Source organism: Mobula birostris, chromosome 4 (genome assembly GCF_030028105.1).
Source record: "Mobula birostris isolate sMobBir1 chromosome 4, sMobBir1.hap1, whole genome shotgun sequence".
NCBI lineage: Eukaryota > Metazoa > Chordata > Chondrichthyes > Myliobatiformes > Myliobatidae > Mobula > Mobula birostris.
This window is the reverse complement of record NC_092373.1, coordinates 176,513,820-176,529,632: the sequence shown is the minus strand read 5'-3', so window position 1 is coordinate 176,529,632 and position 15,813 is coordinate 176,513,820. Positions and strand designations below refer to the sequence as shown.

The 15,813-nt window shown below is 45.9% G+C and overlaps 1 protein-coding gene across 4 annotated transcripts in view; it reads right to left on the bottom strand.

Moving 5' to 3' along the window:
- Positions 1-311: 311 nt before the first annotated feature.
- LOC140196784 (clathrin light chain A-like) overlaps positions 312-15,813 on the bottom strand; it is a 55,628-nt gene continuing 40,126 nt past the window's right edge. For 3 of the 4 annotated variants that reach the window (XM_072256563.1, XM_072256565.1, XM_072256564.1), the window contains 2 exons: positions 3,942-3,977; positions 312-740 (listed from right to left, as the gene is read on the bottom strand). In XM_072256563.1, coding sequence (XP_072112664.1) covers positions 569-740; positions 3,942-3,977 — 208 coding nt within the window. In that variant the 3' untranslated portion in view covers positions 312-568. Of the gene's footprint in view, positions 741-3,941; positions 3,987-15,813 lie in introns of all 4 variants that reach the window. The other variant, XM_072256567.1, reaches the window with a different exon arrangement.

The following is a 15,813-nucleotide window of genomic DNA, read 5'->3' as shown; positions in this document are numbered from 1 at the left end:
GATACTCAAACCACCCCACCTGGCACCAACAATCATTCCACTGTCAAAGTCACTTAGATCACATTTCTTCCCCATTCTGATCCTTGCTGTGAACAACTGAACCTTTTGACCATGCCTGCATGCTCTTATGCATTGAGTTGCTGCCATGTGATTGGCTGATTGGATTTGTGTGTTAACAAACAGGTGTACCTAGTGAAGTGGCCACTGAGTGTATTTGAAACACTGAAAGTGACAAAATGCTTCACACTGCTGTGGTAAATTTTATTTTATCTTCAGTGTAATACTGGTTGATAATCCAGTTTTAATCCTTATTTACATTTGTGAAGGAAACAATGCACCATTCAGTGAACACAGACGACTAACAGCAGAGCCACTATTCACAAAAAGCATACAGCAAATGCCTGGTTACTGAGTATAGATGAAGCCCCTCTCCTGGACACAACCTTCCCTCACCAGGCGGTAACCTGAGAGGCCAAGGAATGTGAGCAGATTTCAACACCAGCGATCCTTCCAGACAGCGCCAGTGTTAATCCTTCTCTTACGAAAGCTTGGTCCAAACTCTCTGGTTTTACTTCAGAGCCACGGGTACCTGGCTGAGAGAGAGGAGAACAGAACGCATCCGGGACACGTCCTTGGACGGCTTGCTGGTCTTCGAGTTCAAGTCGCACAAGTGTAGGACACGTTCCCAGTCTGAGCCCGAGCCAATTTCCTGGACTTCACCTGCTGCTGTGTCCTCTGTCCTAATAGGGCATGAAAGGACAACTATTTAATGCCTGCTATCTGTTTTGAAATGCTACCTGTGCTTTCCTAAAATAGTTTCCCCTGCTTTCTTTCTAAATGACAATGAAGGGTGATGTTCGTGAAATCCCAGACTCTCCCTGTAGTTCCATTTGCTCAACCCTGGAAACCCCTGTTAATTTTCTACTGCTGCCGCTCTGTGTCCCTCACAGGTTGCTCTTGTCCTCTGGCAGTCCGGGTAACTCTCCTTCCCTTTACAGCCGATCAACCTCCTCCCATCCACAAATGGACCGTCAATTAATCCCATCTCCCAGCTCTTGCTGGTCACAGGCCCTCACGTGCCCGACCACCTTTCCCAACCAGATGTGCAGGCTGCAAGTTCTCCACCCTTACTTCATGGTGAGCAGTAGTTTATTTATCTCAACTCCTTTCCAATTTCTCTACTAACTGTTCAGGCCCCTGCCTCGGTTTACTGAGCATCACTGCTGAGATCTCACTGTTCATCCTGTCGAGGCATCTCATAACTTCATACACAATTAAACAACCCTGCTGTCCCTGAAGCAAACATTCAGAGCCTCGACAGTCTCTCCTTGACGGCACACCCTAGCGAGGGACACTGGGGACTGCGGATGCTGGAAGCTGGGGCAAGACACAATCTGCTGGAGGAACTCCGTGATCAGGGAGCACCTGTGGATGCAGAAGGTGGGGGTGGGGGGGCTGAGTTCGACATTTCAGATCGCAACCCTGTACCTGTCCTGATGCAGGATTTCCGCCCAATGTGTTGCCCGTCCTTTTGTCTTCACAGATGCTGCCTAACACATTGAGATCCGACCTGGGCCCAGCACATTGATGCAGTCATGAAGGCGGCACACCAGGGCTGTGCTTGGCTAGGAGTCTGAGGTTTGGTATGTCACAAAGACCCCAGTAAAATCCTGTAGATGTACAGTGGAGAGCATCCTGGCTGGCTGCATCACAGCCTGGTACAGAGGCTTCAATGCACAGGATCGCAATGTCCTGCAGATTTAGTTAGTTCCATCACAGGCACAGCCTCCCCCACCACTGAGGACACCTGCAAGAGGCAGTGCAGCAGGAAGGTAGCATCGGTCATTAAAGACCCTCACCAGCCAGAACATCCCCTCTTCTCATTGATATCACTATAGAGGATGCACAGGAGCCTGAAGACACACACTCAGTGTTTTATAAACAGCTTCTTTTGCCATCTGCCATCAGATTTCTGAATGGCCCTAGAACCCACCTCACTATTTTGTTCTTGTTTTACACTCCTTACTTACATTTTTTTAATATTTCTATACAATGCCTAGTAATTTTTATTGTATTACACTGTACTGCTTCTGCAAAACAACAAATTTCACATCTTTTAGTGATAATAAACCCGATTCTGATTCCCCTCAAATAGCTCTAAACACACACTCCTGTTTAAAAGCAAATTCCCTGCATATTTCTCCTCTCATCATCGGTCTGACAATCAATCCTGAATCTATGAATCCTAATTTTGCTTAATAACTTTTGCACGTTGGTAATTTAAATAAATCCAAACAATACTCACAAGTTCTTCCAAACTGTTGACATCCCAACAATCGATGCCAGGCTGACTACCTTTTTTCCTGCAGCATCTTTCTTGGTCAGTGGGAGTTCTCCCACTTCATAGGATCATCCTAAGATCTGGAGAGCGATTTATCCAGCTCACTGTTTTAACCCTTCAATTGAAGATCTGATCCAGGGGTTTGTTGCCTTTCAGCTCAGTTATTTTTCAGTATGTTTTCAGACTGATTGTCAAATTAGTCATTCTTACTTCCAGAACTTTTCATAATTCCATGTTGTTTTGTATATTTTCCCTTTGAAGATGGTGGTAAGGTAGCTATTTACCATTTTCTACCTTTCCTTACAATCTATCCCAACTCTTTCAAGTGGATTACACAGACCTTTTCCCCATTCTAGTATCTCGGTGATCTATTTTTGCTTTTCTACTTACTCAGCTTCTCAAATCTATTTTTCTTTGCTACTTGACTCAATTATTTTTATTCAATTCATTGATTGTCCATGACTGAATTCCAAACTCCTCCAAACCTTCAAGAAACACTAAAAGCTTAAATATAATCATTAACACCTCAACCTGCAGTCCTGTGTGGAGTCTGGATTTCTACCTTTGACCAAGTGCATTTCCAGTTTTCTATTACATCCCGAACACATGCAGATTGGTGGGTTAATCGGCTGCAGTGTACTGCCCCCTGTGTGTGGGTGAAGGGTGGGATCTGGCTGGAGTTGAGGAAATGTGGGGAGAAGAAAATGGGATTGGGGTAAACATGCAGTTGATGGCCAACATGGATTCAGTGGGCTGAAGGGCCTGTGTCCATGCTCTATGATTTTTTGAGACCATGGCTGATCTGAGTACCAGACCAACCATCTTTCCTCTCCCCAGTAGTCTCAGACTAGAGGCTTGGAGCTTCAAAGAGGTGCAGGTCCTTCTGCATTCTGATGCCAGCAGTTTACAGCAGCCAGTTATTCTGTGGGAAGTGGGAGCACACTGGGAGGAACCCATTGGTCAGAGGGAGAACATACAAACTCCACACTGTAACACTGCAGGTCGGGATCGAACCAGGACTCCAGAGTTGTGAGGCTTTACTGGGTGTGTCACTGTGCTGCCCTAATCACCTGCCACTGGGACATAGACAGGCCAGGACTGCTCACCTTAGCCAGTGTAACCCAGACACAGCCTGGGATCAGAGTGGTGTTGAGGACAGGACGCAGTGTCTGTGGCAGAGGGAGCAACTACCTCCGATGCCTGTGTATGTTGTGATCTGTGGTGTACTCATTACTGAAAGATTCTGTCTGCTGTCAGACCAGGCACTACATCCTACTCGACATCACCTCCCGGAACAAGGAGCAGCTGCAGTCCACTGCAACCTTGCTGAGCCAATCCCAATCTGCAGGAGTGATGAATCACGCCACACTACTCTTTGAACAGGGTGTGGAGGAAACGTTCTTGCAGTACATAATACTCTATGTACACAGATCGTCACACACCAGCAGGTCACAGGTGGCTACCCCCTCTGTCAGCTCATGACTCAGGAATGAAGTTCAGAAACAGATGGGGGTTGTCGGAGGGTGGATTCTGTCCCTGGACTGCTGTTCCAGCTGGAGAGCTCAGTACGGTGTCAACAAGGGAGAAGAGTTCACTTAACTGTTGTAGGTTGTAGCAGTGTTGCTTGATGTTTGTGCTTCACCACATGTTGGAAAGAAAAAAAAATTAGAGTGTTACAAAACTGGACAATGCCCTGAATCACCAATGAGCAGCAGACTGCACCAGGACTCTGCAATAAATAAAACCAGCGATTATGTCAAACAATTTCAGTGGAAATTAAAACTCAGAGAGATGGAGCTAGGTTGCCAATGGTCTTTCAATGGACTCTGTGTTGTTGAGTTAAATCCCGTCCAGTCTCTCGACCGTTACATTTGCAACATTAACTGCAAACCCCCAATAGTCCAAATCAGTTTAGTAAGTAGTCACTCTAGATCTTGCACACGTCTACTACCCAATATCTGTCTATGGCTATGTCAGAATATACCGTACAGAATCCTTTCCCGTACCACCTGAGACAAATGAGATTGCAGTCAGTTTGATGAGAGATTGTAGATGATATTGTAGCTCTACAATCCCATGCCCTCCCCGTTCCTCAAGTAGAATTAAACACCGATGATGGAAGAGGTCTAACAATTACTTACACATTTCAACACAACTGGAGGCCAAGAGGCTTACCAATGGCTCTACTTCCTCAGGAGACTAAAGAAATTCATCATGTCCCCATTGACTCTTACCGATTTTTACTGATGCACCGTAGAATGCATTCTGGCTGGATGTATAACGGCTTGGTGCAGGAACACACAAAATGCTGGAGGAACCCAGCAGGCCAGGCAGCTATGGAAAACGAGTACAGTCCAGGTTTCAGGCTGAGACCCTTTAGCAGGACCAGTCCTTTACCTTTTTCCATAGACGTTGCCTGGCCTGCTGAGTTCCTCCAGTGTTTTGTGTGTGTCGTTTGGATGTCCAGCATCTGCAGATTTTCTCCTGTTGCTGCAGGAACTGCTTTGCACATGACCTCAAGCAACTGCAGAGAGTTGTAGACACCGCTCAGTGAATCAAAGGAACCAGCTTCCAGTCTATGGACTCTGTCTGTACCTCTCACTACCTCAGTAATGCAGACAGCAAAAATCAAACCCACCCTGCTCATTCTCTCTTCTCCCTTCACCCAAGCAAAGTCGGAAAGCATGTACCACCAGGCTCACGGACAGCTTCTATCCCAGCGTTACCTGAACTGACCTTATGGCCTCTTGGCCTCACAATCTACCTCGTTAACATTTTGCACTTTGTTCTTTCCCTGCAACATACTGTTTCAGTAGCTTTTATACTTTATTTCGCATTGTTATTGTTTTGCTTGTTCTCGCTCAGTGCACTGTGTAAGGATTTGATCTGTGAGAGCAGTATGCAAGACAAGCTTTGCACTGTATTTTGGTACAAGTGACAATAATAAGCCGATACCATTTGGCCCATTGGGTCAATGCTGATTCCTGGAGAGCAATCCCATCGAACCCCTTCCTCCTCTCCCCATTTATCCGTACATCTGCAGCTAATTCACTCCCATACTTCCCCTTTGATTTCTTACCCATTCAAACGTGGAGCAAGCTACACTGGCCAATTAACCTACTGACCCACAAGTCCATGAGATGTGAAAGGAAACCGGAAAATCCCACACGGTCGCAGGGAGAACATGCAAACTCCACAGAGACAGCACTGGAGGTCAGCATTGACACAAGGTCTCTGGAACCATGAAGTGGTGGTGTAAACCCTTGTATTTTCAGGCATGTTGTTGATAACATTCAGAAGGGTGATTTTATCATTTTGTGGGATTTTTAAGAGTTTGTGATTCTGGTTGTAATTAGTCCTGCGTGTTATAACACACAGAATATACAAACACTTTTTCACAGCAAAACTTTTAACACTATAAACCCACAGGAATTATCTCTGAAATTTAGCTAGTTTTTACAGATTACCATCTCATTTAAATTGAATTCTCCTTGAACACCACCAAGGTAGGCTGAACCATCTCCACTCATAACTTCTCACTTCAGAGCCTGGACTCACAGACTCGAGAGTCCACAATCTACCTTATCATGACTCTTGCACCTTATTACCAAAAGACCATAAGACATAGGAGCAGGATTAGGCTATATGGCCCATCGAATCTGCTCTGCCATTCAATCACGGTTGATCCTCAACCCCAGTTCCTGGCCTTCTCCCTGTAACCTTTGATGCCATGTTCAATCAAGAACCTATCAACCTCTGCCTTAAATACACCCGACGACCTGGCCTCCACAGCTTCCACAAATTCACCACTCTTTAGCCAAAGAAATTTCTCCTCATCTCTGTTTTGAAGGGGCACCCCTCTATCCTGAGGCTGTGCCCCCTTGTCCTAGACTCTCCCACCATGGGAAACAGCCTTTCCACATCTACTCTGTCTAGGCCTTTCAACATTTGAAAGGCTTCAGTGAGATCCCCCCTTATCCTTCTGAATTCCAGCGAGTACAGACCCAGAGCCATCAAAGGTTCCTCGAATGATAACTCTTTCATTCCTGGAATCATCCTTGTAAACCTCCTCTGGACCCTCTCCGATGCCAGCACATCTTTTCTAAGATGAAGGGCCCAAAACTGTTTGCAGTACTCAAGGTGAGGCCTCACCAGTGTCTTATAAAGCCTCAGCATCACATCCTTTCTCTTGTATGCTAACATGGCATTTGCCTTCCTCACCACCGACTCAACCTGCAAGTTAACCTTCAGGGTGTTCTGCACAAGGACTCCCAAGTCCCTCTGCATCTCCGATTCCTGGAGTTTCTCCCTGTGTAGAAAATAGTCTGCACATTTATTCCTACTACCAAAGTACATGACCATGCATTTTCCAACATTGTATTTCATTTACCACTTTCTTGCCCATTCTCCTAATCTGTTTAAGTCCTTCTGTATCCTACCTATTTCCTCAACACTACCTGCCCCACCACCAATCTTTGTATCATCTGCAAACTTGACAAGAAAGCCATCTATTCCATCATCTAAATCATTTATATACAGCATAAAAAGAAGTGTTCCCAACACTGACCCCTGTGGAACACCACTAGTCACTGGCAGCCAACCAGAAAAGGATCATTTATTCCCACACACTGCCTACCAATCAGCCAATGCTCTAACCATGTTAGTAACTTTCCTGTAATACCATGGGCTCTTAATTGGGTAAGCAGCCTCCTGTGTGGCACCTTGTCAAAGGCCTTCTGAAAGTCCAGATATACAACATCGACTACATCCCCTTTATCTATCCTACTTGTAATCTCCTCAAAGAATTCCAACAGGTTCGTCAGGCAGGATTTTCCCTGAAGGAAACCATGCTGACTTTGTCCTATCTTGTACTGTGTCACCAAGTACTTCATCACCTCATCCTTAACAATTGACTCTAACATCTTCCCAACCACTGAGGTCAGGCTAACTGGTCTATAATTTCCTTTCTGCTGCCTTCCTCTTTTCTTAAAGAGTGGAGTGACATTTCCAATTTCCAGTCCTCCGGAACCATCCCAGAGTCCAATGATTCTTGAAAAATCATTACTAATAGAAACATAGAAAATAGGTGCAGGAGTAGGCCATTCGGCCCTTCGAGCCTGCACCGCCATTTATTATGATCATGGCTGATCATCCAACTCAGAACCCCGACCCAGCCTTCCCTCCATACCCCCTGATCCCCATAGCCACAAGGGCCATATCTAACTCCCTCTTAAATATAGCCAATGAACTGGCCTCAACTGTTTCCTGTGGCAGAGAATTCCACAGATTCACCACTCTCTGTGTGAAGAAGTTTTTCCTAATCTCAGTCCTAAAAGGCTTCCCCTTTATCCTCAAACTGTGACCCCCTGTTCTGGACTTCTCCAACATCGGGAACAATCTTCCTGCATCTAGCCTGTCCAATCCCTTTAGGATTTTATATGTTTCAATCAGATCCCCCCTCAATCTTCTAAATTCCAACGAGTACAAGCCCAGTTCATCCAGTCTTTCTTCATATGAAAGTCCTGCCATCCCAAATCAATCTGGTGAACCTTCTTTGTACTCCCTCTATGGCAAGGATGTCTTTCCTTAGATTAGGGGACCAAAACTGCACACAATACTCCAGGTGTGGTCTCACCAAGGCCTTGTACAACTGCAGTAGTACCTCCCTGCTTCTGTACTCAAATCCTCTAGCTATAAATGCCAGCATACCATTCGCCTTTTTCACCGCCTGCTGTACCTGCATGCCCACTTTCAATGACTGGTGTATAATGACACCCAGGTCTCGTTTCACCTCCCTTTTTCCTAATCGGCCACCATTCAGATAATAATCTGTTTTCCTATTTTTGCCACCAAAGTGGATAACTTCACATTTATCCACATTAAATTGCATCTGCCATGAATTTGCCCACTCACCCAACCTATCCAAGTCACTCTGCATCCTCTTAGCATCCTCCTCACAGCTAACACTGCCACCCAGCTTCGTGTCATCCGCAAACTTGGAGATGCTGCATTTAATTCCCTCATCCAAGTCATTAATATATATTGTAAACAACTGGGGTCCCAGCACTGAGCCTTGCGGTACCCCACTAGTCACTGCCTGCCATTCTGAAAAGGTCCCGTATATTCCCACTCTTTGCTTCCTGTCTGCTAACCAATTCTCCATCCACATCAATACCTTACCCCCCAATACCGTGTGCTTTAAGTTTGCACACTAATCTCCCGTGTGGGACCTTGTCAAAAGCCTTTTGAAAATCCAAATATACCACATCCACTGGTTCTCCCCTATCCACTCTACTGGTTACATCCTCAAAAAATTCTATGAGATTCGTCAGACATGATTTTCCTTTCACAAATCCATGCTGACTTTGTCCGATGATTTCACCGCTTTCCAAATGTGCTGTTATCACATCTTTGATAACTGACTCCAGCAGTTTCCCCACCACCGACATTAGGCTAACCGGTCTATAATTCCCCGGTTTCTCTCTCCCTCCCTTTTTAAAAAGTGGGGTTACATTAGCCACCCTCCAATCCTCAGGAACTAGTCCAGAATCTAACGAGTTTTGAAAAATTATCACTAATGCATCCACTATTTCTTGGGCTACTTCCTTAAGCACTCTAGGATGCAGACCATCTGGCCCTGGGGATTTATCTGCCTTCAATCCCTTCAATTTACCTAACACCACTTCCCTACTAACAAGTATTTCGCTCAGTTCCTCCATCTCACTGGACCCTCTGTCCCCTACTATTTCTGGAAGATTATTCATGTCCTCAGTGAAGACAGAACCAAAGTAATTATTCAATTGGTCTGCCATGTCCTTGCTCCCCATAATCAATTCACCTGTTTCTGTCTGTAGGGGACCTACATTTGTCTTTACCAGTCTTTTCCTTTTTACATATCTATAAAAGCTTTTACAGTCAGTTTTTATGTTCCCTGCCAGTTTTCTCTCAATCTTTTTCCCCCTTCCTAATTAAGCCCTTGTCCTCCTCTGCTGAACTCTGAATTTCTCCCAGTCCTCAGGTGAGCCACTTTCTCTGGCTAATTTGTATGCTTCTTCTTTGGAATTGATACTATCCCTAATTTCTCTTGTCAGCCACGGGTGCACTACCTTCCTTGATTTATTCTTTTGCCAAACTGGGATGAACAATTGTTGTAGTTCATCCATGCAACCCTTAAATGCTTGCCATTGCATATCCACCGTCAATCCTTTAAGTGTCATTTGCCAGTCTATCTTAGCTAATTCACATCTCATACCTTCAAAGTTACCCCTCTTTAAGTTCAGAACCTTTGTTTCTGAATTAACTATGTCACTCTCCATCTTAATGAAGAATTCCACCATATTATGGTCACTCCTACCCAAGGGGCCTCTCACGACAAGATTGCTAATTAACCCTTCCTCATTGCTCAAAACCCAGTCCAGAATAGCCTGCTCTCTAGTTGGTTCCTCGACATGTTGGTTCAAAAAACCATCCCGCATACATTCCAAGAAATCCTCTTCCTCAGCACCTTTACCAATTTGGTTCACCCAATCTACATGTAGATTGAAGTCACCCATTATAACTGCTGTTCCTTTATTGCACACATTTCTAATTTCCTGTTTAATACCATCTCCGACCTCACTACTACTGTTAGGTGGCCTGTACACAACTCCCACCAGCGTCTTCTGCCCCTTAGTGTTACGCAGCTCTACCCATATCGATTCCACATCTTCCCGGCTTATGTCCTTCCTTTCTATTGCGTTAATCTCTTCTTTAACCAGCAATGCCACCCCACCTCCCCTTCCTTCATGTCTATCCCTCCTGAATATTGAATATCCCTGAACGTTGAGCTTCCATCCTTGGTCACCCTGGAGCCATGTCTCTGTGATCCCAACTATATCATAATCATTAATAACAATCTGCACTTTCAATTCATCCACCTTATTACGAATGCTCCTTGCATTGACACACAAAGCCTTCAGGCGCTCTTTTACAACTCTCTTAGCCCTTATACAATTATGTTGAAAAGTGGCCCTTTTTAATGCTTGCCCTGGATTTGTCGGCCTGCCACTTTTACTCTTCTCCTTAGTACTTTTTGCTTCTACCCTCACTTTACACCCCTCTGTCTCTCTGCACTGGTTCCCATCCCCCTGTTGTGAACTAACCTCCTCTCGCCTAGCATCTTTAATTTGATTCCCACCCCCCAACCATTCTAGTTTAAAGTCACCTCAGCAGCCCTCGCTAATCTCCCTGCCAGGATATTGGTCCCCCTAGGATTCAAGTGTAACCCGTCCTTTTTGTACAGGTCACGCCTGCGCCAAAAGAGGTCCCAATGATCCAAAAACTTGAATCCCTGCCCCCTGCTCCAATCCCTCAGCTACGCATTTATCCTCCACCTCATCGCATTCCTACTCTCACTGTCGCGTGGCACAGGCAGTAATCCCGAGATTACTACCTTTGCGGTCCTTTTTCTCAACTCCCTTCCTAGCTCCCTATATTCTCCTTTCAGGACCTCATCCCTTTTCCTACCTATGTCATTGGTACCTATATGTACCACGACCTCTGGCTCCTCACCCTCCCACTTCAGGATATCTTGGACACGATCAGAAATATCCCGGACCCTGGCACCAGGGAGGCAAACTACCATCCGGGTCTCTGGACTGCATCCACAGAATCGCCTATCTGACTCCCTTACTATCGAGTCCCCTATCACAACTGCCCTCCTCTTCCTTTCCCTACCCTTCTGAGCTACAGGGCCAGACTCTGTGCTGGAGGCACGGCCACTGTCGCTTCCCCCGGGTAAGCTGTCCCCCCCCAACAGTACTCAAACAGGAGTACCTATTGTTAAGGGGCACAGCCACCGGGGTACTCCCTATTACCTGACTTTTCCCCTTCCCCCTCCTAACCGTGACCCACTTGTCTGCCTCCCGTGGCCCCGGCGTGACCACCTGCCTGCAACTCCTCTCTATCACCTCCTCACTCTCCCTGACCAGACGAGGGTCATCGAGCTGCAGCTCCAGTTCCGTAACGCGGTCCCTTAGGAGCTGCATCTCGATGCACTTGGTGCAGATGTAGACGTCCGGGAGGCTTGGAGACTCCAGGGCCTCCCACATCCGACACCGAGAACAGCAAACTGCCCTCACACTCATACTGCCCCTCTCCTCAAGTAGCAACAGAAAATGAATGCCAAACCTTCCTCGCCTCGCCCGTTTCCGCCTAAGCCCGTTGAGCCGAAGCCCTTAAGCCTTCACTCTGCTCCCGGCTCACTCTGCCACCCGCAAACTACGCTGTCCGCTCTATGAGGCTCTGTTCCTTTTAAATCTGCCGCGCTGCTCAGCCTGAGTCACACGCCTGCGCAGTCCTGCCTCTCAGGACGCTGTTAGAGAAAAAAAAATAACGAAAATTTCAAAAATATCTTTCTCGGCACTCCCACTCAGACTCTCTGACTCCTTCTTCGAATGCCACCACAATCTCTAACGCTACCTCTGTCAGAACCCTAGGGTGCAGTTCCTCTGGTCCGGGTGAGTTGTGTACCGTTTAGGTCTTTACCTAACCTGCCCTTCTCTGTAACTGTAGCACTGTATCTGGCATTCTGTTACTACCTTGATGTACTTATGTTGTGAACTGATCTGCATGGATAGCATGCAAAACAAAGTTTTCCCAGTTCTCATGAAGGGTCGTGGCTGGAAGTGGCATCTCTTTATTCCTTTCCATCGTGCTGCCCGACCTCCAGTATCTTGTTTGTGTTTCCCTGTACTTTGTTTGCTATGTGACAATATTAAACCAATCAGTTAACCAAATAAGTCTGGACAAAATCTTTCCACCTGCCTCTCCTAGTTCTTCATTTTTGTTTAATAATTTCCCAGACTTTTCAATAAAGTAATTAAGAGACTGTTGAAGGGAGTGTCATAATCCAGGCATAATCTCTAAAGTAGATGGCAGGGTTTGTCATTGAAACGTTGGTTATAATCAATACCTGTACCCAGCTGGAAGTCTGAGAAGAGTTTATTTGTCATATAAGCCAGGAAAGCACTAGATCCTTCTTTAAAAATCCACACAGGTTTATTGATGCAATTAAGCAGATAATGTTCTGTGTTTTAGGGCCCCTTGGACATAAAAACAGTTTAAAGTAAACAATCCAGGAGCTGGTAAGCAGGTTGGAAACGGACAGTGGATTGAGACCATTTGTGTCCTCTAACTGGGAGGATGGTCACACATTAAGAAGCAGCTGAACTTGTGTAAATCAGGAGCAGAATGCGGCCACTCGCCCCAGCAAGACTGCCCCCTATTTAAGAAGATCAGGACTGCTCAGATCGTAATCACTGCTCCATGGTCCTGTCTCGGTCCATATGGACAGAAGGGCTGAAGTTATAATGAGAGATTTAAGGAGGATCTGAGGGGTAGATTTTTCACACAAAGGGTAGTTGGTATCTGGAATAAGCTGCCAAGGGAGGTGGTGAGGCATTAACAGTAAGAACATTTAAGAGACATCTAAACAGGTCCTTAAATGAGCATGGCATAGAGGATACAGAATTCAATAGGTGCATTTAATGTCAGAGAAATGTATACAATATACATCCTGAATTAATGCAGCCAAGTAGATTTGGTACAGACAGGCAGACACGATGGGTCAAGGGACCTGTAACCACCATCAGGGAGGAGGTACAGGAGTACGAAAACCCACATTCAACAATTCAGGAATAGCTTCTTCCCCTCCACCGTCAGAGTTTTAAATAGTCCATGAACCCATATCACTCTCATTGTTCTTTTTTACTTGCACTGTTTATTTATTTTTGTAATTTTGTGATTTATAGTAATTTTACAACTTTGCACTGTACTGCTGCTGCAAAACAACAAATTTCACATCATCCTAAGTCAGCGATACAAATCAAATTCTGTTTCTGTGCTATACATCTCAATGACCCGAATCTTTCACCTCCTCGTTTATCAAGTATTGAATCGTTTCAGCCCTACTCAAAGACCTTGCTTTCAGTGGCTTTGAGGTCGGGAGTTCCAAAGATCCCACTGGAGGATGTGTGTCTGTGTGCGCGTGTGCGTGTCAATTTCTGAACAATTATCTCTAATGTTAGATTCACCTGCAAGAGGAAACGTCCTCTCCACACTCCACCAATCTAGTTCCCCTTCTCTCTTCTAAACTCCAGTAGGTACAGGCTCAGCCTGTCCAACCTTACTCCGTAAGACAACCTTACTATTCCAGGTGTTAGTGTAGTAAATCTTCACTAAATTGCTTCCAATACATTAAGACCTTTTCTTACACATGAAGACCAGTGCAATCTAACAGTAACATTCCATAGTTTTCCTACTATCCTAGAGTGTTAGGAATATTTATCAATCTAGGCACTATTTAATCCATATTTAAGATACATTAAAAAGAGAAGAATGTGTCACCATATCTACAATAACAAAAAAATATAGAAAAACAAAACCTACAGATGCTGGAAATCCAAAATTAAAACTGAGAGTGCTGACAATATTAAGCAGCACCGGTTCTCATAAAGGGTCATAGACCTTATCCATTCACAATCTAGTTCTCTCCACAGTTGCTGCCTTATCTGCCCAGAATCTTCTGCATTTATGTTATATTTCCAGAATCTGTAGTGTTTTGCTTATGAACATCTTCAGGAAGGATTTGAAAGAATAGAAAAGAGAAATATTGAAAGGCAACATACACATAGCCAATGACATCGGCGAACGGTTGTTTGTAGAAAGCTTCATCTAGAATCCTTGGTGATGAAGATGTCAGTTGTGTGGTCCATGGATCAGCAGTAGAGATAAGAAAGTAAAACAGGAGTAAGAACCCAGACAAAGCAACAGGACAAAGCACATCACTGAGTTCTCAGAGAGAGCCTGAGGATGTGGAGGCTGGAGAGAAGGGCGAGGAATGTCGGGTGGGGACCTGTTCCACTGACCTTCCACGTCATCTGGGCTCTGCTCTCTGACTGTAGAGAAGGAGCAGAGGGAATGAGGTGGGGAGGACATGGCCACCCACCCATTTTCTTCAGTGATGCAAGCCTTTGGGCTTCCTGTCAACCTTCACACTTACACCCAATGGAAGCTTCAGCAGCACAAGATGTTACTTTCCTCTCAGGCAGTCTGTAACCAAACAACTTCCACACAAGAACAAGATGGAGAAGAGAGAGCCTGCTATGGCATTCAGCAAGAGTATGACCAATCTTTTACTTCAGTGCCACTTAGAGAATCGTAGAGTCATACTATGGGGAAACAGGCCCTTCGGCCCATCTGCTCCATGATGACCACGATTCCCATCTGAGCTACTCTCATTTACCTATGTTTGGCCTATATCCCTCTAAACCTTTCCTTTCTATGTATCTAGTCCAAAAGTCTTTTAAATGTGTTTATATACCTGCCTGAACTTCTTCCTCTGGCAGCTCATTCCATATACTAACCACAGTTTGTGTGGAAAAGTTGCTCCTCAGGTTCCTATTAAGTCCCTCCCCTCTCACCTTAAACCTATTCCCACTAGTTCTTGTGGAATAAAAACTGTGCGCATTCACCCCTTCTATGCCTCTCATGATTTTATACACCTCCTTAAGATCACCACTCATTCTGCAACACTCCAGTGAAAAGTGATGGGTATTTCCATTGTATACCCTCCTCTTTCCACAAGTAGATGCTGATACTGGGAACTCATTACTAAAGCCAGAAGTCCAGGCCCAATCTGAGAGTCTGCGACTGTGAGTCCAGGCCCAGTGTCTGAGAGTCTGCGACTGCGAGACCAGGCCCAGTGTCTGAGAGTCTGCGACTGCGAGACCAGGCCCAGTGTCTGAGAGTCCAGGTCCAGTGTCTGAGAGTCTGCGACTGTGAGTCCAGGCCCAATGTCTGAGAGTCTGCGACTGCGAGTCCAGGCCCAGTGTCTGAGAGTCTGCGACTGCGAGTCCAGGCCCAGTGTCTGAGAGTCCAGGTCCAGTGTCTGAGAGTCCAGGCCCAGTGTCTGAGAGACTGCGACTGCGAGTCCAGGCCTAGTGTCTGAGAGTACAGGCCCGGTGTCTGAGAGTCCAGGTCCAGTGTCTGAGGGTCTGCGACTGCGAGTCCAGGCCCAATGTCTGAGAGTCTGCGTCTGCGACTGTGAGTCCAGGCCCAATGTCTGAGAGTCTGCAACTGCGAGCCCAGGCCTAGTGTCTTAGAGTCCAGGCCCAGTGTCTGAGAGTCCAGGTCCAGTGTCTGAGAGTATAGGTCCAGTGTCTGAGAGTACAGGCCCAGTGTCTGAGAGTCCAGGTCCCGTGTCTGAGAGTCTGCGACTGCGAGTCCAGGCCCAATGTCTGAGAGTCTGCGACTGCGAGTCCAGGCCCAATGTCTGAGAGTCTGCGACTGCGAGTCCAGGCCCAATGGCTGAGAGTCCAGGCCCAATGTCTGAGAGTCTGCAACTGCGAGCCCAGGCCTAGTGTCTGAGAGTCCAGGCCCAGTGTCTGAGAGTCCAGGTCCAGTGTCTGAGAGTATAGGTCCAGTGTCTGAGA